At 53.4% G+C, this 22,305-nt stretch overlaps 10 protein-coding genes across 10 annotated transcripts; 2 read left to right on the top strand and 8 right to left on the bottom strand.

Annotated features, from left to right (window-relative positions):
- Window positions 1-88: 88 nt before the first annotated feature.
- CLAFUR5_09853 (High-affinity glucose transporter) lies at window positions 89-1,696 on the bottom strand (the record flags this gene model as incomplete). Its single annotated transcript, XM_047909001.1, has 2 exons — window positions 89-817; window positions 872-1,696. The coding sequence occupies 2 exons, from the start codon at window positions 1,694-1,696 to the stop codon at window positions 89-91; spliced, it is 1,554 nt and encodes a 517-aa protein (XP_047764425.1).
- Window positions 1,697-2,455: 759 nt separating this feature from the next.
- CLAFUR5_09852 (Extracellular exo-alpha-(1->5)-L-arabinofuranosidase) lies at window positions 2,456-3,488 on the top strand (the record flags this gene model as incomplete). The annotated part of the gene is made up of 2 exons (XM_047909000.1): window positions 2,456-2,748; window positions 2,798-3,488. 2 exons carry the CDS (start codon window positions 2,456-2,458, stop codon window positions 3,486-3,488), a joined length of 984 nt encoding a protein of 327 aa, XP_047764827.1.
- A 192-nt stretch (window positions 3,489-3,680) lies between these two features.
- Window positions 3,681-5,684, bottom strand: CLAFUR5_09851 (oxidoreductase ptaK; the record flags this gene model as incomplete). The annotated part of the gene is made up of 4 exons (XM_047908999.1): window positions 3,681-3,803; window positions 3,845-5,452; window positions 5,500-5,558; window positions 5,612-5,684. 4 exons carry the CDS (start codon window positions 5,682-5,684, stop codon window positions 3,681-3,683), a joined length of 1,863 nt encoding a protein of 620 aa, XP_047764330.1.
- Window positions 5,685-6,862: 1,178 nt separating this feature from the next.
- CLAFUR5_09850 (Glutathione S-transferase-like protein OpS6) lies at window positions 6,863-7,715 on the bottom strand (the record flags this gene model as incomplete). Its single annotated transcript, XM_047908998.1, has 5 exons — window positions 6,863-7,174; window positions 7,227-7,261; window positions 7,331-7,451; window positions 7,506-7,569; window positions 7,624-7,715. The coding sequence occupies 5 exons, from the start codon at window positions 7,713-7,715 to the stop codon at window positions 6,863-6,865; spliced, it is 624 nt and encodes a 207-aa protein (XP_047764329.1).
- A 605-nt stretch (window positions 7,716-8,320) lies between these two features.
- Window positions 8,321-9,226, bottom strand: CLAFUR5_09849 (uncharacterized protein; the record flags this gene model as incomplete). The annotated part of the gene is made up of 1 exon (XM_047908997.1): window positions 8,321-9,226. One exon carries the CDS (start codon window positions 9,224-9,226, stop codon window positions 8,321-8,323), a length of 906 nt encoding a protein of 301 aa, XP_047764134.1.
- Window positions 9,227-10,504: 1,278 nt separating this feature from the next.
- On the bottom strand, window positions 10,505-11,884 carry CLAFUR5_09848 (A1 cistron-splicing factor aar2; the record flags this gene model as incomplete). Its single annotated transcript, XM_047908996.1, has 1 exon — window positions 10,505-11,884. One exon carries the CDS (start codon window positions 11,882-11,884, stop codon window positions 10,505-10,507), a length of 1,380 nt encoding a protein of 459 aa, XP_047764135.1.
- Window positions 11,885-13,844: 1,960 nt separating this feature from the next.
- On the bottom strand, window positions 13,845-14,309 carry CLAFUR5_09847 (uncharacterized protein; the record flags this gene model as incomplete). Its single annotated transcript, XM_047908995.1, has 1 exon — window positions 13,845-14,309. The coding sequence occupies one exon, from the start codon at window positions 14,307-14,309 to the stop codon at window positions 13,845-13,847; it is 465 nt and encodes a 154-aa protein (XP_047764324.1).
- A 616-nt stretch (window positions 14,310-14,925) lies between these two features.
- Window positions 14,926-15,874, bottom strand: CLAFUR5_09846 (Trans-enoyl reductase RAP2; the record flags this gene model as incomplete). Its single annotated transcript, XM_047908994.1, has 2 exons — window positions 14,926-15,501; window positions 15,557-15,874. The coding sequence occupies 2 exons, from the start codon at window positions 15,872-15,874 to the stop codon at window positions 14,926-14,928; spliced, it is 894 nt and encodes a 297-aa protein (XP_047764247.1).
- A 471-nt stretch (window positions 15,875-16,345) lies between these two features.
- CLAFUR5_09845 (E3 ubiquitin-protein ligase ARIH2) lies at window positions 16,346-18,196 on the bottom strand (the record flags this gene model as incomplete). Its single annotated transcript, XM_047908993.1, has 1 exon — window positions 16,346-18,196. One exon carries the CDS (start codon window positions 18,194-18,196, stop codon window positions 16,346-16,348), a length of 1,851 nt encoding a protein of 616 aa, XP_047764322.1.
- Window positions 18,197-18,591: 395 nt separating this feature from the next.
- Window positions 18,592-22,158, top strand: CLAFUR5_09844 (L-2-aminoadipate reductase large subunit; the record flags this gene model as incomplete). Its single annotated transcript, XM_047908992.1, has 1 exon — window positions 18,592-22,158. One exon carries the CDS (start codon window positions 18,592-18,594, stop codon window positions 22,156-22,158), a length of 3,567 nt encoding a protein of 1,188 aa, XP_047764246.1.
- Window positions 22,159-22,305: the final 147 nt, after the last annotated feature.

Raw genomic sequence — 22,305 nt, 5'->3', positions numbered from 1 at the left:
GTCAGCGAGGCATGTAGGCCGTTTAGTGTAGCACAGCGTGCGTATCGGAGAAACAGGGCGATGGTCATCTTCGATCCACTGTAGGATATCATGCTACCTCTTTCCTGTCAACATCTTCCTTCTCATTCTCAAAGCCATCGCTACCAGCACCCTCCTCATCAATCTTCTGTGCTCTCGCCTCAAGAGCATGAGCCTCAACCTTGCTTGTTCTCCATGGAGGAATCTTGCTGTCGAAGACCACATCGATCTCTTCAAGTGTCTTCTGCGCTGTCTCTGGATACGTAAAGAAGATGTGAAAGATCATCACAGTGCAGAACACACCAAACACAATGTATGTCTTCCAAGTAATGTTCTTGAAAGCCGGTGGAAGGAAGTAAGCGAGGGCGAAGTTGAATATCCAGTTCGTGGCGGCCGAGAGACCGACACCCTTCGCTCGGTACTTGAGGGGGAAGACTTCACTGCAGTAGATCCAGCCAGTAGGTGCCCAGGTGAGACCATAGATGCCGGTGAAGATGTATGATAGTGCGATGACTGCTTTGCCTGGAGCGCCAGTGATTTCGAGCTTCAGGTTCTCGTTGCCGAATACGTTCGATACTGGTCTGCCATATGTTGCCATGACACCTGCGGTGCTGTAGTGGAGACACATGCAGATGATTGCGCCACCGATGAGAAGCTGGCGACGTCCGATGCGGTCGATGAATGGAAGCATGATTCCTGTGGTAACCAGGAAGATCACATACTGGATGGCGGACGAGTAGAGGTTGACGTTGCCGTCCAAGCCTGCCATCTGGAAGACGTAGACGACGTAGTACATAGCCTGTAACAAATGTTAGATCACGACACTGGTTGAAGCCTTGCCTGCAATACATACCACATTGCCTCCCAGGAGCTGCTGCCACATCTGTACAGAGGTACCAGCCAGAGTTCGCTTCCAGACTCGTGGTCCGAACAGCTCGAAGAAGCCAACACCCTGTGCCTCCGCAGCAATGCGTTGCGCCTCACGTACTTCCTCGAATTCAGCAAGCACAACTGGATCATTCTTGTTGCCGTTTCCGTGAAGCTCAGCCAGAATATCGAGCACCTCTTCCCACCTTTCCCTGCCCGCAAGCCAACGTGGGCTCTCTGGAAAGAAGAACAATGCGAAGAAGAGGATGATGGCTGGGAAGCCCTGAACACCCCAAGCTACGCGGAAGGCAGCTGGACCGTCGATAGTCTGCGCGCATCCGTAGCAGATCAGGTACATTATCAAGATACCCCACTCGATGGACCATTGCTGAATACCAACGATTCTTCCTCGGATCTTGCTGGGTGCCAATTCGGCGAGGTAGACGCAGACTTGACTGGAGCAGATACCGATGGCGAGACCGTTGACAATTCTGCCAGCAATGAGCTGACCGACGTTCCGCGAGGAGCAGACAATGGCGCAGCCGACGACGAAGATGCAACAGGCGATCTGGAGAGCCATCTTGCGCCCGAGCTTGTCTGCCAGGAATCCAGCTGCGATTGCACCGATTAAACTGCCACCGCTCATAGAAGCCGTGATCCCGCCCTGAAGATCCGATCCAGGTGAGTTGAAGTAGTTGTTGTACTGCTCGGTGCCCAGCCAGGCACTCATGGAGGAGACATCGAAGCCGAAGAGCGCACCTCCAATCGTGCCGAAGGCGGCCAAGACGTAGATGTTAGAGAAGCGATACATTTTGAACACAGGCTCAAGCCAGAATCAACAGACGACCAGCAGCAAAGAGGTGTCGTTGTGCAATGCACGAGGTATTGTGGCGCTTTATAGACAGTACCTTGCCGAGATATCCACAACACTTAGCTGGTCTACGATCATGCCTCTTGCTCGTGTTCATGCGCGCTGTGCGCAGGTGGCGCTCGACAGCCCGGCTATGCGGCCGTTGCATTGTTCGGCTCAGAGCGAACATGCTGTCCACCAAGGAGTGTTGATGCTGGATAGCGAAAAAGTGGGTGCTTCACGCCGGCGGAGCCAAGATGGAGTGATGTTGTCGTACCCGGCATGGCTGGCACGAGGCTAAAGCGTGTCTTCAGCCGCGAAGGTGACATGTCAGTGTTGATTGGTGGAAGATATTCTAAGACTTGGAGAAGTGGCCTTGGCAAGAGCATGGATGACGTCGGGCAACAACTTCTTTCTCCTTTCACGACGGGAATCATCCTCTTTTCTCCTCCGTCAAGCAGACTGAACATATGTCTGATCGACAGCCAAGTCTGTACTTCAAAGAACATGCTTCGACTTCCACCTATCGCGACCACGCGCAGCGACTCCAGGCCGTACTGGCTAAGAAACGAACAATGTCAGGTGCATCCTTGCAGGTAAACGCCTTCTATTTCGAGGCGGCATCGCCGGCAAGCTCGTGTACGAACATGAACTTAAAGTCAGCGACTTGTGCTCACATGGTATGAAAGAGGTAGGAGTCTTCACAGCAGAATTGCAGCCATGAAGTTCAGCGCATTCTCATCTGCTCTGGCCATTGTGCCGTCCTTGTTTAGCTGGGCTTACGGTGCTTCATACTCCAATCCTCTGAGGACTAACAATGGAGGCGACCCAAATATCGTGTATCATGAAGGCTTCTACTACTTCATGTCGACGAACTTCGGGGACCTCTCGATGACAAGAGCCACAACGCTCGAAGGACTAAAGGACGGCGAGACGAAGCAGGTCTGGGTCGACACAACTCCTTCACGATGCTGCAATGTGTGGGCACCAGAGATGCATTACATCGAGGGCGCGTACGTACAACCCAATACATCAGTCACGAACAAAGACTAACCGTCCCAGCTGGCACATCTACTACTCCGCCGGCCCAAACCCCCTAGGCGAGCAGCGTTCTCACGTAGTCAGAGGCGGCAACTCACCCTGGGACGCCTACTCCTACGCCGGCCAAATCAACACCGACGGCTGGGCCATCGATGGCACAATCCTCCGCTTCCCAGACCAAAACTATTTCGTCTACTCAGGCTTCCAGCCCAACGGCAAGCAAAGTCTCTACATCGCTCCTCTCACCTCCGCAACCTCCATCGGCGCCGCGAAGCTCCTCAGTAGCCCTGAAGAAGACTGGGAGACTCAGGGTGTGAACGACATTGATGTCAACGAAGGTCCAGCCGCGATGTACCACGGTGGGAACACGTACCTTACCTTCTCTGCATCGTACTGCTGGACCCCGTCATATGCTCTGGGGCTGTTGACGTACATCAGTGGTGATCCTACTGAGGCGAGCAGCTGGGAGAAGACAGGGCCTGTGTTTTCCTCGGCAAATGGACAATTTGGTACTGGGCACAATTCTTTCTTCCTTAGTCCGGATGAGAGTCAGATTTGGAATGTATATCATTCCACACCGGGTGCGAATGGCAATTGTGGTGCGAACAGGTATTCGAACGCGAGAGTTGTGGACTTCAATGCAGATGGGTCGCCGAACTTTGGGCAGGCGCCTGCGTTTGGGACTGTTTTGCCTGGGCCAAGTGGCGAGTAAGGCAATGAGGGGCAGCAGCGTAGCATTGAGTATGAAAGTCCGTCCGATAGAACAGTATGGACGGGCAGTGAGACACATACTGGTTATGTACTCAGTGAACTACATGATCGCATACAAACACAACTCGCCTGCAAAAGAATACGAAATCTAGACTGCTCATGCCGCCTGTCTACTATCTGCTAAACATGAAGCTTAGGTACCAGCATCAATCTGAGGCACATTATTCCTCGAGCTATACGCCTTCCAATCCGGACAAGTCTGCGCCGCGACGGACTCGATCGTCTGCCTCTCCCGTTGAATATCCTCCGGTCGTTCCTGCAAACATCATTAGTCCCTGCCATCCCATATGACCTTACGTCAAAACTTACCAGCACATTGATATACATCCCTCCACTCAAATGCCACGCAATATGGCAATGCATCGGCCACACGCCCGGATTATCCGCCTCAAGCTCGATCACGATGAAATACGGCGTTCCCGGCGGGCCCCCGGAAGTCGCGACGGTTCCTCCCGTCGGCGGTAGCGCCTTATCCATCAGATGTACATCCCTCCGTTGCGGATTGCTCGGCCGTACGATACTTCCATCCCACTCACCATACCCCTCAGCCAGAACCCAAAAGTCATGGCCGTGGAGGTGTATAGGGTGCGGGAGCGGGGCAGCGATCGAGTGGAGGATGAGGCGGATTGTCTGTCGTTCGTTGACGCGGGAGTAGCGGTAGACGTTTTGTTGTGTTGGGAATTGGGACTTGCCCTGGGCGGCGGAGAGAAGGATGGGGGAATCCCAGTCGGCGCGGAAGGAGGAGTTGTTCATGACCCAGACGAACTGGCCGGTGGCGTTTTGGATGTTGGTCATGTCGATGCGGGTTGTGATGGAGGGTTCGGAGGGACGGTCGTATTGGTAGAAGGGCTCGGTTAGGTCGAGGGCGTCGTTGCTGCAGTCGTTGTCCTGGACGGGCGTGGCTTTGGATTGAGGTACCGCATTGGTGCTGGCGCGCTCGTAGTAAATTGCGGCCAGGGCGTACGGCTGGTTGGGGAAGCTGCAGAACTGGCTGATCTCGGTGCGCATCCAGTAGACGCCGTTGGATTTCCCGGTGCCTTCGACGATGATGTCTGTACGTTGGCCGACGCCGAGTGTGACCCAGGAGACTTGGTAAGGCTTGACTGGGACGAAGTCGTTGGCGATAACGGTCATCTTGTGTTCGTCGATTGTGAACCTCTGGATACCTTCGGCACCGCTGTTGATGAGGCGCAGGCGGTGTTTCTTGCCCGACTTGAATTTGAACTTGGAGACGCCTGCGTTTGGTGTGCATTTCTGACCATTGGTTGCTTGCGAACAGTCAAAGTTCATTTTGCCGTTGATCAAATTGTTGTCTGAGCGTGGCGTGACTCGCTGCCCGAGCGACTCTTTGAGATTCTCCACATAGGTATCATGGTAGTAGTCGTTGATCATGACTGGACCGACATCGATATCGTACTTGACGTGGTTAGGTCCGTAGATGATCATTGGTCCGAAGACGCCATCCGAGTATTGAGCTGAGTAGTGAGCATGCCACCACGATGTACCAAACGAGTCGGCGCGGAAGCGGTAGGTGAAGGTCTTGCCAGGTGCGATCGGGCATTGGGATGCACCAGGAACACCATCGTACCATGGCGTCTCTTTCTGCAGCAGACCATGCCAATGGATTGTAGTGCCTTCGTCCTCGAGCCCGTTCCGTACAGTCACTTCGATCCAATCACCCCAGTTTGCCTCAAGTAGAGGGCCCGGATATTGGCCATTGACGAAAATGCCTTCTTTCACAACGCCGTCAGGTGCCATTACTTGGCGGTGCACCGTCCAGTCGTATCGGCGCACCTCGCCGGTGTCGGGCATGACCGGTGGTGGACCCCCATTGGGACCTTGGGGTGGTTGGCCAGGAGCTGGTCCAGGGTAAGAGGGCTGTACAGGAGAGACTTCATAGCCAGGCTGCGAAGCGTTAGATCATGTCTGCTTCGGTCACGTATGCCACCTACGTTGTTTCCAAGGTATGGTGGTAGAGATGGCTGACCAATTGTACCCCATTGGCTCTGTCCTAGTGCATCTGACGTTAGCGGTGTACTGCCACAAGCTAGCAGTGGTGCTCACCATTAGTAAAGCCTTGCGAAAGCCCAGGGATCAATTTCGTAGCACCAAGCAGAAGAGAGAGCAGGCCAGCCATTCTAAAAACGCGCGCAAACTTGCGCAGACCAAAAAGAGAACGAGAGTCGGCCGGGAGCACAAACCTTACCTGCAAGGGCAGCGAGGCTCTTATGGAACGGCGACCATGACCATACCAATAACTCTTGCGTACGCTCAATGCCACTGACGGAAATTGCCTCTATCGTTGCCACAGGAAATGGTAGCAATGAGTAGCATGTCTCTGCGGCTTCCCTGTATGACACAAAGCTTCTGCAGAAACGATCCTATATCTGCGAGTCTTCACGTGGAACGGCGTCGTCCAAAAGTCTGAAGTTCGCAGGAGGATGCACGAAGCTCAGACTGCTGTACGACTGGCATCGAACATCCCAGGCGATAGTGCATACTCGGGTCAGCAGCCGATCGAGACTGGTCGACATATTCGTCGGCAACCATGTCTGATGCGGGACGCCATATGGTGTTCCTGGATAGGTGCGAACTCTTCTGCCCGTGTGCCGATCCCTGTATACAATACTGCACGGTCTTAAGCTTTTGCTTGATCTCACGCGCCAGGTGTTCCACGAATGACTCGGTGCCGCTGGTAGCATCCTCATCTGGCATTGCGAGCAAAGCCATGATTTCCTTGACTATCAACGCTATTGCAAAGGACCCAGAGGGACGGCACCTGCGACAGCGGAGTGTTATCTGAGGCCTGGTAAAGTCTTCTTGTCGCAAGCAACCTTGACGTGAATCAGGTCGATGACGATACGATAGAACGCTCCAGGCACTGTTTCGAGGAATTTGTATCGCGTCTGGAGTCTACATTTCACAAGACATGGTGGTACCGACATGTTGGACGTGACGGCGGCGTTGGTGATGGTGGTGGCGGTGGTGGTGGTGGTGGTGGTGGTGGACAAAAGAAAGTTGACGACGATGAGCGGAAGGACGAGTCGCGTTGAGAGGGGGGCGCGTTGTGAGCCGTGCACAGGAAGCGAGGCTCTTCTGGGACCGCAAGCTTTTGCATCTGGTTTCAACTGTCGACATCCTTGTCTCCCAAAATATCACCCCAAGATTACCTTTCGGTCCCGAGTCGTGCTCATTGACATTATATACTGAGGCAGAGCATCAGCAGAATGCCAGCCGCCATCCGCCATTATGATTGCCAGCGTTGCCCACCGAGAGCTCACGGACGGCGGCCGAGAGCTCGTGGATGATGACCGACTACTTGCCCTCTGCCTTGGCCTTGGCTTGGATCTCAAGAGCCTTCTTGACGCTCGCACGGGATGTCAGTCGCTGGTGCCAGTCCCATGCCTTTGGATATTTCTTCTGCCATTCTTCTGGGAATGAATCATCCATGAACCGCTCCGCGCCCAAGTTCCAAGGAATGAACATCAGGTCTGCGAAGGTCACCTTGTCGCCCACCAGATATGGCTTTCCTGTCTTGGAGAGGTGCAAGTCAAGCACGCTGATGACACGCCTGAGCTCAGTCTTGTAGCGATCGATCACGCTCGTGAGATTCTTCTCGGACTGGTACTGGATTGCCCTCGTCAGTGGTTGTGTTACTCAGTCGAAATGAAACACCTACGAATTTGAACCAGACCAACTGCCCGAAGTATGGACCTGCAAAGGGAAGAAGCATTAGTCAGTGGCATCCCAGCAAGATGGTATTGTTTGTCATTCGCCATGTACCTTGGCCGCTCATCTGGAAATGCGTCCATTGCTTTTGCGACCACTTCTCTGGAGGACTGCCATACGAGATGGCATGATCTTTGTCGTAGGTCTCGACCAAGTATTCAACGATGGCACCGGACTGTCACATCATAGGTAAGCGGGGATAGTCTCTCAACAGGTTTGCATTACGAACTTCCCAAAGAGTGATACCAGTGTTTGGGTCCTCGATCGCTGGCACACGACCGTTTGGGTTGACGCTGATATATGGCTCCTATTTAATCTTGCTGAAGTCGAGGTAGTCGATCTCATACGGAATGTTCAGCTCTTCGAGGACGATAACAACCTTCGTCGGATTTGGACCAGCAGCATGGCCATAGAGCTTGATCGGCTTGACGGACGACATCTTCGGTAATAAACGATTGCACTGGAGGCTTGTGTGGTGGGTTACGGTTGCAGGCTCTACACAATGTAATTACTTGATACCGAGCCCTTGTGCTTACCAGGGAGCTTCTTATGACTTTATATGCAGGAATACCAACAACCCATTGCAAAGCAAGCTTACAGGGCATTGCGCAGTCACATGCCGACAAAGTGCTCATCTGACAAAGCAGTCGTGCCACAGGGTCAATTATACAGCATTGTGGTCTCAGATATCGCCGTTCGGCGCCGAAGCGCAGGATGGCGCCATGACAAAGCCGACAATTCTAGCGAGCCAGAGACTTAACTGCGAGACACAGGGCTAATAGGGATGCATTGTATTGACAGCCCGTTGCACAACATCTAGCGAGGGCAACTAACGAACATCCGACATCGTGGCGGATTCTGGCATACGCCTCAAGCTCTTCTTTGGATCCTCCGACCCTTCCTCAAAGGAACTGATACGACACTGGCAACATTGTCGCCGAACATATACTATCGACCCACGTTCTCAGCCGGAACCCTCTCGAAAATAACACTGCCGCCCAATCTAACAGTCCTCCGTCCAACGAACGCAGGCTCACCAGAAGTCTATTCCTGCTGTGGTGTATCGGCACCATCTCTCACACTCTTGATATTTGCACCAGCGGTCTCTCCCAGCTGCGGTGTATCTGCACTTTCTCTCACACTCTCAGCATCTGCAACCACACTGGAAGGTTCCAGAATCTGGCAATAATGACAATCTCCACGACAGTTCCACTTTGTAACCTTTACCTGCCATGTCGCCGACGATTTCCAGTAGGAGTACCTCTCCTCGTAGATGACTCTCAGCGCTTCTCGCCACTGTGTCGATACGTGCCGCAGACATTGCATGTCCTCCAACCGGAGATGGCACAGAGTCTGTCGCAATGCGTCCGGACTGACGAGCTGTCGAGCTATCTGATGGACAATCAGGCTGCGGACAGTGCATCTGTACTTGTATATCAGATCGTCGGGGACCTGATCATCCGGGCATCGCCCTGACAACTTCGCTTCTTGAGCTGCGAGCTCATCCTCCGTCCTGAATGCAGATGCGGGGACCTTATAATCCGGGTAGCGCCTTAACAATTCCGCGGATTGTGCGGGCTTATTCCAATTCGCGGTGATGAATGCAGTTTGAGTACTGTTGATGGACTGCATGACTTGAGCCTGTGGGGTGGTGGTTTCGCCCACGGTTGCGGTGTCGCTGCTCAGATTCTGTGTTACCCGCTCCGACACTTCATCCTCTTCCGACGCAGACGCAGGACTGTCGGTGGGGTGCGCGACCTGGGCTTTTGGAGCGATGGCTTGGCCCACGGACGCAGACGCAGGATTGTCGCTGGGTTGCGCGACTTGGGCTTGTGGAGCGATGGCTTGGCCCACGGACGCAGGCACTTGAGTGTCGATGAGCGGCACGACTCGAGCGCGACTAGCGACTATTGCCGCCCAGCTTGGGAGCGCGCTGCTCGTATTTGCCATCTCGTGCGTACTGCTGGTAGCCGCTTCACGGCAGTTGCGTGCTGTATGGTTGAAGCTCGGGGGAAAACAACCTGCGGGAATGAGTTGTTGCTTGCGAAACGTACTGTCGTTGCTGGAAGAGCAATTGCTGCTGGGATAATCTGCGTTGGTAATGCTGCTGGCGTCGTCTAGACTAACGATGTCTCAAGATGCAGAGCTTGGAGGTGGTTCGGGTTGGTTATCGATGGATGTTGCGCTTATGTGCAATGGCGTCTGCGCATTCGAGAACTTTGAAGCTGTCGCGCATCTCGTGCTTACCCTCGTCCATCGTGAGTGCTCATGCTGCTGCGCAGCTGCCTGAGCTGATCGTGCGCGACTACTAACTGAACCCACTCCTTGTACGACAGGAGCAGGCGCAGGAGAGTGATTTGGCAGGATCACGAAGCTCCAGGCGAGAGTGCTTGTGAAGGGGGAAGTCGAATTTGCACACGGCAAGGAAATAGATGTAAGGAGCTTAGGAATGTTTTCGCGAGGGTCGCAGGTTCTGTTTTTGGCAGCCAGAAACGTCGACATCAGCATTGGTCTCGTGTTTGAGAGGCTGGGTTTGCTCTTGGAAGCTTCTCACATCCACAGTTTAGCTCTTTCGCAACGGTGTCGTCCAGCACGAGGCAGACGCCTTACCCAGGGCCGCGAAGTCGACAAGACGAAGAATGCCAAAGCTACTCAGTTTCCCCGACGAACTTCTGCTCGAAGTTTACAGACATGCCGCCGCGTTGGTGTCCTTATGGAAAGCTTAAGACGATTATTTCAAGTTCGATGTGAGCCGTTGCACCCGTGGTATCGCCAAAATCGCATATTCCGAAAGATCAGGCATGACACTTGACGTCCCAGTTGGATTTATGCCAAACATACCCGGCTATATCAGCGTCTACTACGCCTTTCAGTACTTGCGCCTCACACTGTACGGCGACTCAGATAGGATCCGGCCTTTAAAAGCGCATTTAGGCAGCCACTACCTCCATGCTTCAGTATAGGACTTAGTGTCAGGTATGTCGAGGTGAAATCCATTTCGGTGAAGACCGATAGTGCCAAAGATGTTCGAAATGCTCTGTCCATTTTGAAGGGGGGTCTGAGAGCCTTGAAAGTGCTGAAGCAAGTGATCTGCTATTGAACCATTGCGTGGCTGCTGGAACGGTGCTCATAGAAGGGTATGCCCGGGCTCTGAAGGAAGGACTCCGTGTTCGGATAGACCAGTGCCAGAGTTTGCAGAGGATGTAATGTTATAAGTAGCGTCGAGAATCAGAAGCGAGAAGCCATCTCATCGAGGTCCTGCATATCCTCTTCTCCACTGCTGTCGTCGGTTTCCTCCTCATCGCCACTATCCTGCACCACGTCAGCGACTTTGTCCTGTATTGAGGCTTTGCTCAAGCTAGCTCCTAGATCGCGGGTGTCTTCCGGTGTGATGCCCAGCAATCGTGCCTGCTCGGGAGTCAGATCCACCATCTGTGGAGCAAACTCGCCAGTCTCATCATCTTCGTCAAAAGCTGTGCTTTCCATCTGCACTTGCTCGCCATCTTCCAGCTCGAGCACACCTGACCGAGCAAAGTCTCCGCCGAACTGCCAGCCGTGATCTTGTCTGAGATAGTCTTCGAGATCATCCAGCTCGTCGACCACGTCAGATACTCCTGTGCCAGTCATGCCCTCCAGACCTTTGCGGAAGCGAACGAGGAGATCCTTGAGCAGTGACCCACTCTCATCAGCCAGATCGATCAAGCCTCCTTCTGCATCTTTGCAGTGCTGAAGTTGGAGGCGCAAGGCGGAGATGGCGTTGATGAAGAAGTCGGAGTTTTCGGAGACTGCAGATCGGCATGTGAAGATCAAGGTCAATATGCGCCGCCACTGCTCAAGGCAGGAGAAGTTGTTGATAGTAAGTATCATCAGGAAGCAGAACTGTAGCTCGCCAATGATTTCCTTGATATCTCCATCGGCGCAGTGATATTTCTTGATGTTCTCCAGCGCCCAAGAGCGATCTTGTGCTGCCTGGGTGCGCTCGCGTCCTGTCGCTCCTTCCCGCCATGTTTGTTTGAGGTCGATCAGTAGTAGGCAGAGGTCCTTATCTCCTTGTAGCTCCTTCAGATCGTGCTCATCCAGTCCGGGTATGTCTTCGAGGTCGCGCTTGGCTGAGCTTGCTGATGTGAGGTACCATCGGGTCGGGTCGCCACCTGTGATTCTGGACAGCAGTGCTCCAGTAATGGCGGAAGTCAAGGTCGGCCAGTCGTTGAGCTCTTCTTCCTCATCGTCGTCATCAGCTGCAGCCGTCTTCGATGTCGTCTGTCGATATGGTGTCAACCCTTCCCGCCATATGCTGCCCAGGTTCGCCCGCCACCGAAGTCGCTCGGCATCGTCAGTCTCGGCTTTCAATGCTTCCGTGGAGACGTCCCATTTCGTGACGAATAGTGGCGTGTCTCGAGATTCTGCTTTGCTGGGTATCCGGAACCACAGTCCATGTCTTTCCGAGAATGCGCTGGTCGTGCCTGCGAAGGCAAAGTGAAACCCTGGTGGCAGATCCTTGACGCCGTGGAAGCGTGGTGTGACGGTGAAGGCGAGTAAGTCGATTCCTGCGAGTGCTGACTTCGGTAGATCGAGCAGGAGTAGTGCGGGCGAGTTCGCGGTTTCCATTGTGCTGGTGGTCAGGAGGTGACGTTGTGTTTATGCTTGATGAGATCGGTATGTGCCGAGAGTCGGAAAAACCTCACTTGGTCATTTGGCTGTCAAGTCCGCATTCGCATTGACCTCTGCTTTCACGAGTACTCTGGAATCATGTGAGCCTGATGATGCCGCCGGATACTGGATCGGAGAAGTCAAACAGTATGCCCACGATATTCAGCTCTGGCCCTGGTCTGCGTCGGTCAGTCTTTCGGGCAGTATCAGCCAGTGTCTTCACCACCGGTTCTACACAGTCTCATCAAGTCTCGTGGTGAGCTTCCAGTGTGGATAGTAGCAAAATCACGCATTGCAGAGTGAGAGGACCGGACGCAGAAGCTTGCCAAGGGTCTTCACCGAATCTGCAGCCCAAGAAACTACAATACCGTACCATACGTCTTCATTTCGACATCACATATCTCGGCAAGTATCGTTGCTAACGACACAAGACTCTGCAGCATCAAGAACCAGACCAAGGCCTTTCTAGCGCATTGGTTTTGGAGTCGTTTGGTCAAAAACTGCATCTACTATATCCAAATCTGGATGAAAACTTCAATCACCTCTCCTGAACGCTACAGACGTGCTAGAGGGCCAGTCTTTGGACAACCAAACGCCAAAAAGATGGACTATGAGGTGATCGAAACCTCGACCTTCCGCATTTTACGGTTCTGGTGATATCACGACGAGGCGATGTATCAGAGGTGCAAAGCGGACGCCTGGGAATTCGTTAGGTGATTCATGCAAAGGCCAGTACCATTTACATACGCTACCACTGCGCCAACAGCCCGTCACATTGCTCGTAGGCGAATACCAAGCAAGCAGCTGTGAAGTGGCAGGCGGAAATTCATTTCAAAATATGTAGCTAATACCAAGATCCGCTCGGTCCGCAGAGCTCTGCCGCCCGGCAGTCGCACCTACAGTACAGTAGAAGGACCTTCTTATCTTCCGTGGACGTCTCTTTTCCGTCGGGTCTACGCCGACCCTACAATACGAGAGGCTGTCTTCAACATGATCGGTAGGTCTCGCACGAAAATCTTGTCCGTATAGACAAGTCTATCGCAGCTCTGGGACGGCATCGTGGGTCGGGAAGGTGTCTCTGAAGAGATGTCGATAGGCAGGATACTATCTCAGAGTATCTGGACAACAGGAAGGACATGCCAAAGGCGATGAACTGGAATGAACGATGACAAATGTGAAAGCCAGTGAAGATGACCAAGACGACGATAGAACACGACCGAGGCGACGACAAGTCGTCACCGATCGCCAAGGACCCCTGTGTTGCTCGAGGCTCCCAGCGCCCTTGCTTACAGATGCTACGACGGGAGCGGAGAGAAACTATGACTACCCACAAGCAATGCCCTACCTAGCTTGCCGATGCGCTTCATCGATCAAACGACTCTGCCAGGTTGCATGTAGTGCAATAGTGGCATGAGAAAGAGTGGACCGCAGCCGAAAGGGCATGTAAAGCAACGGGATTATCTGTTGTAGTGGCCGGAGAAAACATAACTCAAGAGACGGGCCTCCGGGTGGCCTCGAGCACACACACGATCGATCTTGGCACGCATTGAGGACGTCTCCAGACAGACGGGAGTAGATGCGGCGCTTCGCTGGGAGGGCTAACCCACACAACCTGGAGAAGTCATGCTGCTACGACTACAGCCATTTGTGACGGAGATCATGACATGACGCAATAGGCCAGCCTTATGATTCAGTGCTGCCGTGTCAACCAACACAACACTACGACTCTACCTAGGCTTCGAACTGGACGACAGTGATTTTCCTAGATCTTACGAGCAAAAAATACAAATGACATTCACTACCAAATCTCCTACAGCTGCTTACACCAACATCTGCACCAGCCACGATCTTCCGTCATCGTCAAAGGGACATCGGACACTTCGCCCTCCAACTCTGCACCCAATCCCACCCATCTCCCTCAATAACCACAATTAAACTCATTAATAATCCCCGCATACATCCTCTCAAGCGCCCCATCAACCACCGCACACACCCTCGCCGTAATATCCGCATCCAAAAAATCATCCCTATGCACCAACGCACAAAAATGCAACTTGGTAAAATCCTCATTCCCCGGGCCTGACAGGGTTTGCACATTTCCTGCCTCACATTTCCAATCGAGCATATCAGCGCCGTAGTCGTCACTCAGGGCGTTGAAAATGTCCGGGCAGCCGCGAGCGTTGTCATAGATGGCGCCCACCCAGGTTGTGAAGCAGAGCTTCTCGTCGGTCTCCCAGTGGTCGAGGCCCAAGCCGTACCATTGGCGGACGCAGGATTGTTGGCCTGGGATGGGGATTTCGGGGTCGACGTATTGGCGGCGGATGAGGGAGGATGTGGCGAGGGGGGTGAGGAGAGGGAGGAGGGTTAGGTGGGTGGTATGCATTGTGGTTGGGTAGTTGTTGGGGACTGTGTGAGGTAGGTTTGTTTGCGAAGTACTGACTCCCGAGAGTGAGTTGATGTGGACGTTTTCGACTGGATGGGGTGTGATGAGGACGCCATTTTATGGTTGCTGACCTGGGTACAAGATGTAACACACATGTCAAATGTCAGTCGGGAAGATGCTTCTCTTACAAGTGCAAGGTCGCAGTACTCCGACCAGTGACCACATTGATCTTGAATCGAGTTGTATGAGCTACAGTGTCTGCCATCATGAGACCTCAAGCCGCGTCACTGGTGACCGATAAGTTGCGACTCCCTCATAATTCCCTTGACAATCTTGTGACTCGGGTAAGAATATTTGTCGAAGGGCTGTTTGACACCAGAACAGTGTCCAGTCTGGACAATGATCTTATGAGCACAATGGCAGAGGCATCGCCACTGTCAAAGCCAATCATCCTTCCAATGGCCGATTTCCCAGACCCTCTACTCCTCCTGAATCTTCACAACAATCTTCCTCCCCTCCCCCTTCCTCTTCAAACCCTCCACAAACCCCTCCAAGCCCTCCATCTCAACCACATCAACCTCCTGCGGCTTCAGCCTCCCCTCCTCAAACATCTCCGTCAAGACCGGATTCCCTCATTAATCTCCCTCGCCTCCGGCCGTCCCATCATGCCCAGATGAATCTCATACGTCTTCCCACCCTCAAAACCTCCAATACCACTCCAATCATTCGTCGTGACGAAGAGCTTCTCTTTACCCTGGAGCTCAGCCGTTTTGAAGAGTTCTTTAGCTAAGATGGGGTCTTCTGAACTCGTGGCGTCGAAGATCATGCTGACGTCTCCGGGGTCGCCGGTGATGTGTTCAATCGCTTTGATTTGTTCTTCAAGGGAGAGGTGGTAGTCGAATGTACCCTTGGCACCAAGGTTCTCTACTCGAGAGGACTGCTTCGGGGAGCACGAAGCGACGACTGCATGACCGGCTTGGGAGAGAAGTTGTACAGCGGCACTACCGACGCTGCCCGCGCCGCCGAGTACGAGGACCCAGTCTCTGTCTTCATTGACATCGTTCCTAGTGGTTCCCACAGAGATGCCGAGACCTTTAGAGATGCCCAGGGCGGCAGTCTGGAATGCACTTCCCACCGTGACCGCTGCGGGTACTTCGAGGTTGGAGGGTTTGCGCATTGCTACTGCAGCGTCCTGTCGATCCGTCGGCTCATGGATTTGACTCTTCCGCACTCGGACGTATATTCACCATGAGAAAGTACTCCTGCGCCGTGGCAAACTCCCTTACACCAATTCTCGTACACCCAACGACATAGTCTCCCTCCTGAAACCCATACTTCTCCTTCGCCTCACCTCCAGCTTTCACAACGACCCCATAGGCATCAGCACCCAGACCAGTAGGCCAGTCAGTCACCAAGATGCCGTACGCCGCGATCATGGAGTCGATGGGATTGACAGCAGTCCATAACGACTTGACAAGGATCTGGTCTGAGGCTGGTTCTTGCACAGGGATGTTGTCGACGATTTCAGGCGCGGAGCCGAGGGATGGTATCTGGAGGGACTTCATCTTCGATGTAGCTAGAGTTTCGATTAAGGGCATTCAAGACAAAATGTCCAAGGTCGTGGTCGGCGTGCTCATATAGAGACCAGCACAGTCGTGGTTGTGATGAGATGTGTAAGCCACACCATGGCTGAAGAAGGTATGTGCTCTGTTCAGAGTGCATATGCATTATCTCAGGCAGTCGTATCAACTGTGCCGTTCGCCAGGGAGCCGCGTTCGTCAGCAGGACATCATGCAATACCAGGGACGGCCACAGGGTCGAAGTTCACAAGCGTAAGGCCCATATGCTGTAGCACTACCAGAGCTCCATGGTGGCTGAAGAGCTCTTCGCCGAGTCGCCAATACAGCTGAACAATGCTGATGTAAGTCGGTGGGGATTATAGCATCGCACATGGCATACATCGTGATTCGTTAAATCATGTCGCTAAATCTCATCAACATGGTACAATAGCACACGGTCCGGGTATTTCGCCAACATCATCTTCCCCTACGACCAGAAGGCTCCGCAGGACCAACGCCAAGCACACTCTCATCACCAAGAAAGTTCGGCGCAAGTCCAGTATCCGCCTCTTGCGTCTCTCTCGCTCTTCGTCTTCGTCCAGAAGCACGCTCACCTCGTCTCCCCATCGCCGCATCGCCAAAGGCACTCATGACCACATTGGCTGCGTTTTGTACAAAGTTGTCGTTCAGGAAGTGTCCAGCATTGTTGCCAAGTCCCCATGCTTCCACATCTGTCTGTCGTTGTTGTTGATGACGCGGCTCGTCATCTGGGTCGATCAATGTTGCTAGCTGTAGTCTCCTTGCAAGACGTTCGTCATCTCGTTCCTGGCGGCGTCTTTGGTCCAGCTCGTCTTGGTAAGTTGGCTGTCTTCGTTCGCGCGGTACGGCAGCATCCACTGGTGGAGGTGGCACATCCCCTCCTTGTACAGGTTCTGGCGCACCGAATGCTCTCCGGTAGATGATTTGTATCGGCTCCGGTATGCGCCACTCGTTCAAGCGGTCTGCATCCGGCGTTTGACCGTAGTTGAACCAAGGACAATCGCAGGTCTTCCACTTTGAGCCACAGACCATGCAAAACTCTGCCATACAGCGGCACGTCATATGGTTGCAACCTTCCTTGAGCTCGACCATAGCGTGACAGTTGTAGCATGTCTTCCATCCTTGCTCTTTTGCCTGTGCGACAAGCTTCGCCATCTCAGGATCGTTGGGACAATCTTTTGATTTGTGCATCTTCGCATTGCATTGTGTGCATACTTTCGTGTTGCACCGAGAACATTGCGCGAACTTGCGGCCTTGATAGCTGTGAACATGCGATGGCTTTATCCATTCTCCGCATTTCGGCATAGGACAGTAGATTCTGTTCTTCGTGTGGTACTCTTGATACTTCCGATTCCAGAGCATCTTGAAGTTGAGATCGAATAGCCGGTCGACATATTTCAGTGGGATGTGGTCGTTGGTGCAGCATCTGGGAGGCATGTTTTGTGGATCTTTGACCGACATCTCAAATACACGCTTCAGACAGTCATGGCACATCCTGTGGCCGCAACCTAGCTTCGCAGACTTTGTTATTGGGACGTCATCTGCAGCGCAGGTCAAGCACTCCACGAGACGAGGTGCAACTGGCACGGCAGGTTCTGTATGTCGTCGGAGAAGGGATCCCAGCAACGATGATGTGGAGTCGCGCTTACTCGATCTTTTTGATGGCGATGTCTTTGCGCGCTCATCTTCAGCGATGGAAGCCAGCTTAGCAGCGGATGTACTGTTCCTCGTTACCGATGCTCGCGAGCTTCGTGACGTCGGACGCTTCGACGGGCGCATTCCGACTTGTGATATGCTGTCATCGGGCGTTACCTCAGACTCCACGACAGTGGGCAAGCTGCGCCGCCTCGGCGGGCTGCCATGGCTGGACTGAGCTCTGTCATCTCCTTCACCTGCCTGCTTCGAAGACGAGCTTGCCGATGTGCCGTACACATAGTGCGCAGTCCTGTCTAGACCTGGCCTAGTGCTCTTCTCAGGATTGCTTGAGCTACTCTTGTGCTTGCTCTTTCGTTGTCTGTGTTCGCTGGACACTTTCTCCGCTGTCGATCTTGATGATTCTACGGAGTTAGGCTTCTTTGTCGACGACGCTGAAAGCCTCCTGCGAGCTGCGGGTGATACACTGAGGTATGCCAATCGTCGGCGCCGTAGCTCTTCGACGTCAGGCTTCGGTGCCACTTCCTCGTCAGCCTTCGCGGTCGTGGTCGTGTGCTTGGTGGAAGCTTTCGATCGATGCGACTTGATGGACCTGCCGCCGTGGCGACTGCGCCCGCCCAGGATAGCTATAGCCATATCGATACTTCATACCGTATGTTGAGCGAATGATCGTGCAGGATGAAGTGTATCGATAATGCTGTCATCCTTGCACGAAAGCGGGATGTAGCTTTCTATGGTTAGCTTCAGCTCGGCAAGCGATCCGATGCGCTGGTAAAGATTGTTGGCTCGTGCGACTCCAAAAATTGAAGTGACAGTGACGTGAAGGCGATATCGGGGGCATACACGTATTGACAAGTCAAAGCTTCACATTCAGCCATAGCCATTGACACATGTGAGTGAGACGCAACAAAGTGCTTCAAATCCCCTCTAAGCACATCTTGTCCACTATCTCACATCGGCCAATGCGGCCAATGCCTTTCAGAACTTGTGCTATTACTTAGATCAATACACCAACACTGGAACTGACTACAATGGCCTCCCAAGCGCAAGATGTGCGCCCAGATCCGACATCTGACCTCCACTGGTCCGACTATCGAGGAGCAATCCACGAGATCTTCGCAGCCAATGCCGCCAAGCATCCAGACAGATCTTGCGTTGTCGAGACGGCATCTTCAACATCACCAAAACGAGACTTTAGCTACAAGACGATCAACGAGTCTTCGAACATAGTCGCACATCACCTCGTCTGCAATGGCGTACAGCGAGGCGAAGTCGTCATGGTCTACGCCCATCGAGGTGTGGATCTGGTGGTTGCAGTGATGGGTGTGCTGAAAGCTGGCGCTACGTTCAGTGTCATCGATCCAGCATATCCACCGGATCGTCAGATCATCTATTTGGAAGTCGCTCAGCCTAGAGCGTTGATCAATATCGACAAGGCGATCAGAGATTCTGGTCCTCTTCACCAGACGGTCAGGACGTTCATCAATGAGAAGCTCCAATTAAGGACCGAAGTGCCTGCATTGAAGCTCCAGGGCGACGGCTCCGTTATTGGAGGGTCACTTGAGGGAGGATCTGATGCCCTTCACGAGCAGCTACCGAAGAGAGAGAGCTTACCTGGCGTGCTAGTCGGACCTGACAGCACGCCTACACTCTCTTTCACTTCTGGCTCCGAGGGACGACCAAAAGGTGTCAAGGGGAGGCATTTCTCACTGGCCTACTACTTCCCTTGGATGTCTAAGCGATTCAACTTGACAGAAAAGGAACGTTTCTCTATGTTGAGCGGCATTGCACATGACCCAATTCAGCGAGATATCTTCACGCCACTTTTCCTCGGCGCAAGTCTGATTGTACCACCTGCAGAAGACATTACATTCGATCGGTTGGCAAAGTGGGCCAGCGAGAATAGCATCACTGTCACGCACCTTACGCCAGCTATGGGACAGATCTTGCTTGGTAGCACGGAACCAAAGGTGGAGAGCCTGCACGGTGCTTTCTTCGTGGGCGATGTTTTGCTCAAGCGGGATTGCCGTCGTCTGCAACAGCTAGCGCCAAACTGCAGGATCGAGAACATGTATGGCACGACCGAGACGCAACGAGCAGTCAGCTTTTACGAGATTCCATGCCTGAACGAAAACCCCGACTATCTCGACAAGACGGGCGATGTCATTCCTGCTGGTACTGGTATGTTGGACGTTCAGCTTCTCGTTGTCGATCGCGAGAAGAAGGAAAGACAGTGTGAGGTCGGTGAGATTGGTGAGATCTATGTTCGTGCAGGTGGCCTCGCTGAAGAGTACCTCGGCGACCCGAAGAAGAACGCAGAGAAGTTCGTCTGGAATTGGTTCGTTGACAACCAACGTTGGGTCGACGAGGACAAGCAGAGAGTCGAAGCTGCAGGCACAGCAGAGCCCTGGCGAGAACAGTATCTTGGCCCACGAGACCGCATGTACCGATCTGGTGACCTCGGTCGATATATGCCAGACGGCAATGTTGAGTGCGTTGGTCGCGCAGACGACCAGGTCAAGATTCGGGGCTTTCGCATTGAGCTGGGTGAGATCGACACTCATCTCAGCCAACACCCTTTGATTCGGGAGAATGTTACACTCGTCAAGCGCGACCACAGCGAAGAGCAGATTCTGGTGTCCTACTTCGTGCCGGACATGCAGAAGTGGAGGGAGTGGTACCAGCAGCAGGAAGAAACCTCGCAGCAATCATCAGCAAACGGTCTTCTACCACCGAAGGGTCCGCAACGGCGGAGAACATCAGCAAAGGAGACTCACTCGCTTGCTGATCGGATGAGGATCTTCGATCTACTCACGAATGATGCCCGTGAGTTGCTCAAGAAGAAGGTGCCGACATATGCTGTTCCCACACTGTTCATTCCCATGCTACGTCTACCTCTGACACCAAATGGCAAAGTCGACAAGCGAGCACTTCCATTCCCAGAAGCTGCCGATCTTTTGGGATCAGTGCCCACAGCTGGAGATATCAGCTCACGCACGGAGACAGAAAAGTCATTGGCTGAGATCTGGGCATCACATCTCAAAGCTCGCAATCACACTTCCGAGACATTGCCCCGAGAGACAAGCTTCTACGATCTCGGAGGTGACAGTATCATGACAGTTCAGATCGTTCCCAAGATCAACCGAAAATGGCAAGGCGCTAACGTGCCCATGTCCGTGATGGCCGGAGGACAGCCGACTCTGAAGAGTGTGGCCAGGTACATTGACAGATCGCTGAACCCCGTTGGTCTGCGATTGGACGTTGCCGAAGAGCAAGACGAGCAGCAGTCCGTGCACTACTCCAATGATCTTGCGAACCAAATCGCACAGTTACCCACGTCCATTTCCAGCAGTCCAGTAAGAAGCACAGATGCTGGTATCAACATCCTCTTGACTGGTGCAACGGGCTTTCTGGGCGCCTACATTCTGCATGACGCCTTCAACCGGAATCCTCCCAACCACGTCTACGCGCATGTCCGTGCTTCGTCTGCCCTAGACGGTATGAAGAGGATCAGACAGACTTGCACTGCCTACGGATTCTGGCAAGACTGGTGGGAGAGCGAAGGCGTGCTTGAGGTCGTGATCGGTGACTTGGAAAAGCCCAAGCTAGGCATGTCCGATACCGACTACAAGAAGGTTGTCGAAGATGCCGATCTCGTTATCCACAACGGAGCTCGAGTGCATTGGCTCATGCCATATGAGAACCTCAAGGCTGCCAACGTTACGAGCACATTGGAAGCTATTAAGCTTTGCGTGAGCGGCAAGCACAAGCGACTGTCTTTCATCAGCTCGACAAGCGCACTCGACACAGATCCCTTCGTCAAGCAATCAGACGCAGGCCAACCAGTCCTCGAATCCGACGATCTCGAAGGCAGCCGGCAAGGTCTGGGCACCGGATATGGCCAAAGCAAATGGGTGTCCGAAGCTCTCATCAGAGAAGCCTGCAAGCGCGGTCTCAATGGCGTAATCATCCGACCTGGCTATGTCATGGGAGACCCCGAGAATGGAGTCAGCAACACCGACGATTTCCTCGTGCGAATGCTCAAAGGCTGCGTCCAAGTCGGCGCCAGACCTGACGTGAGCAACACCATCAACATGGTACCGGTGACTCGCGTAGCGCGCACCGTAAACGCCGTCTCCTTTTATGGCGAGAGCGGGAATGTCCACCACGTCGATGCCAGACCACGACTCACCTTCAACGAGTACCTCGCCGCGCTGGAGAAGTACGGCTACTCTGTCCCGCTCGAGTCCTACGACAGCTGGAAACACAAAGTCGAGAAGTACGTCGAAGAAGGTAAAGACGAGCTAGCTCTGCTCGGGCTGTACCACATGGTCACCGGTGATCTGCCGGGTGCCACCAAGGCTCCAAACTTGGATGATGCCAACTCGCAGCGTGCTCTGAAGGCTGACACGCAAGAGCTGAAGAGGGCCGCGCCGCCGACTGTGACGGAGGAGGCTATTGGTGCGTGGCTCAAGTTTTTGATTAATAGGGGTTTCATGCCGTCACCGACGGAGGCGAAGACGCCGCTCCCTGAGATTAGGTTGAGTCAGGCGCAGGTTGATGCGTTGAATAGTGTTGGTGGCCGGGGTGGGAAGTGATTGGAGTCACATCACACGTAGCGACGACAGCCACAAGGCATTTCCGGCCATGGTACTAAGTCTATAGCACGGATACGCTCTGCTACTTCGAGCACATACGCAGAAAGGAAACTTTGGAAAGTCTCTGTAGGCATGATGATCGCATGC

This window comes from Fulvia fulva, chromosome 7 (genome assembly GCF_020509005.1).
Source record: "Fulvia fulva chromosome 7, complete sequence".
NCBI classification, from domain to species: Eukaryota; Fungi; Ascomycota; class Dothideomycetes; order Mycosphaerellales; family Mycosphaerellaceae; genus Fulvia; species Fulvia fulva.
This window is presented reverse-complemented; position numbering and strand designations above follow the sequence as displayed.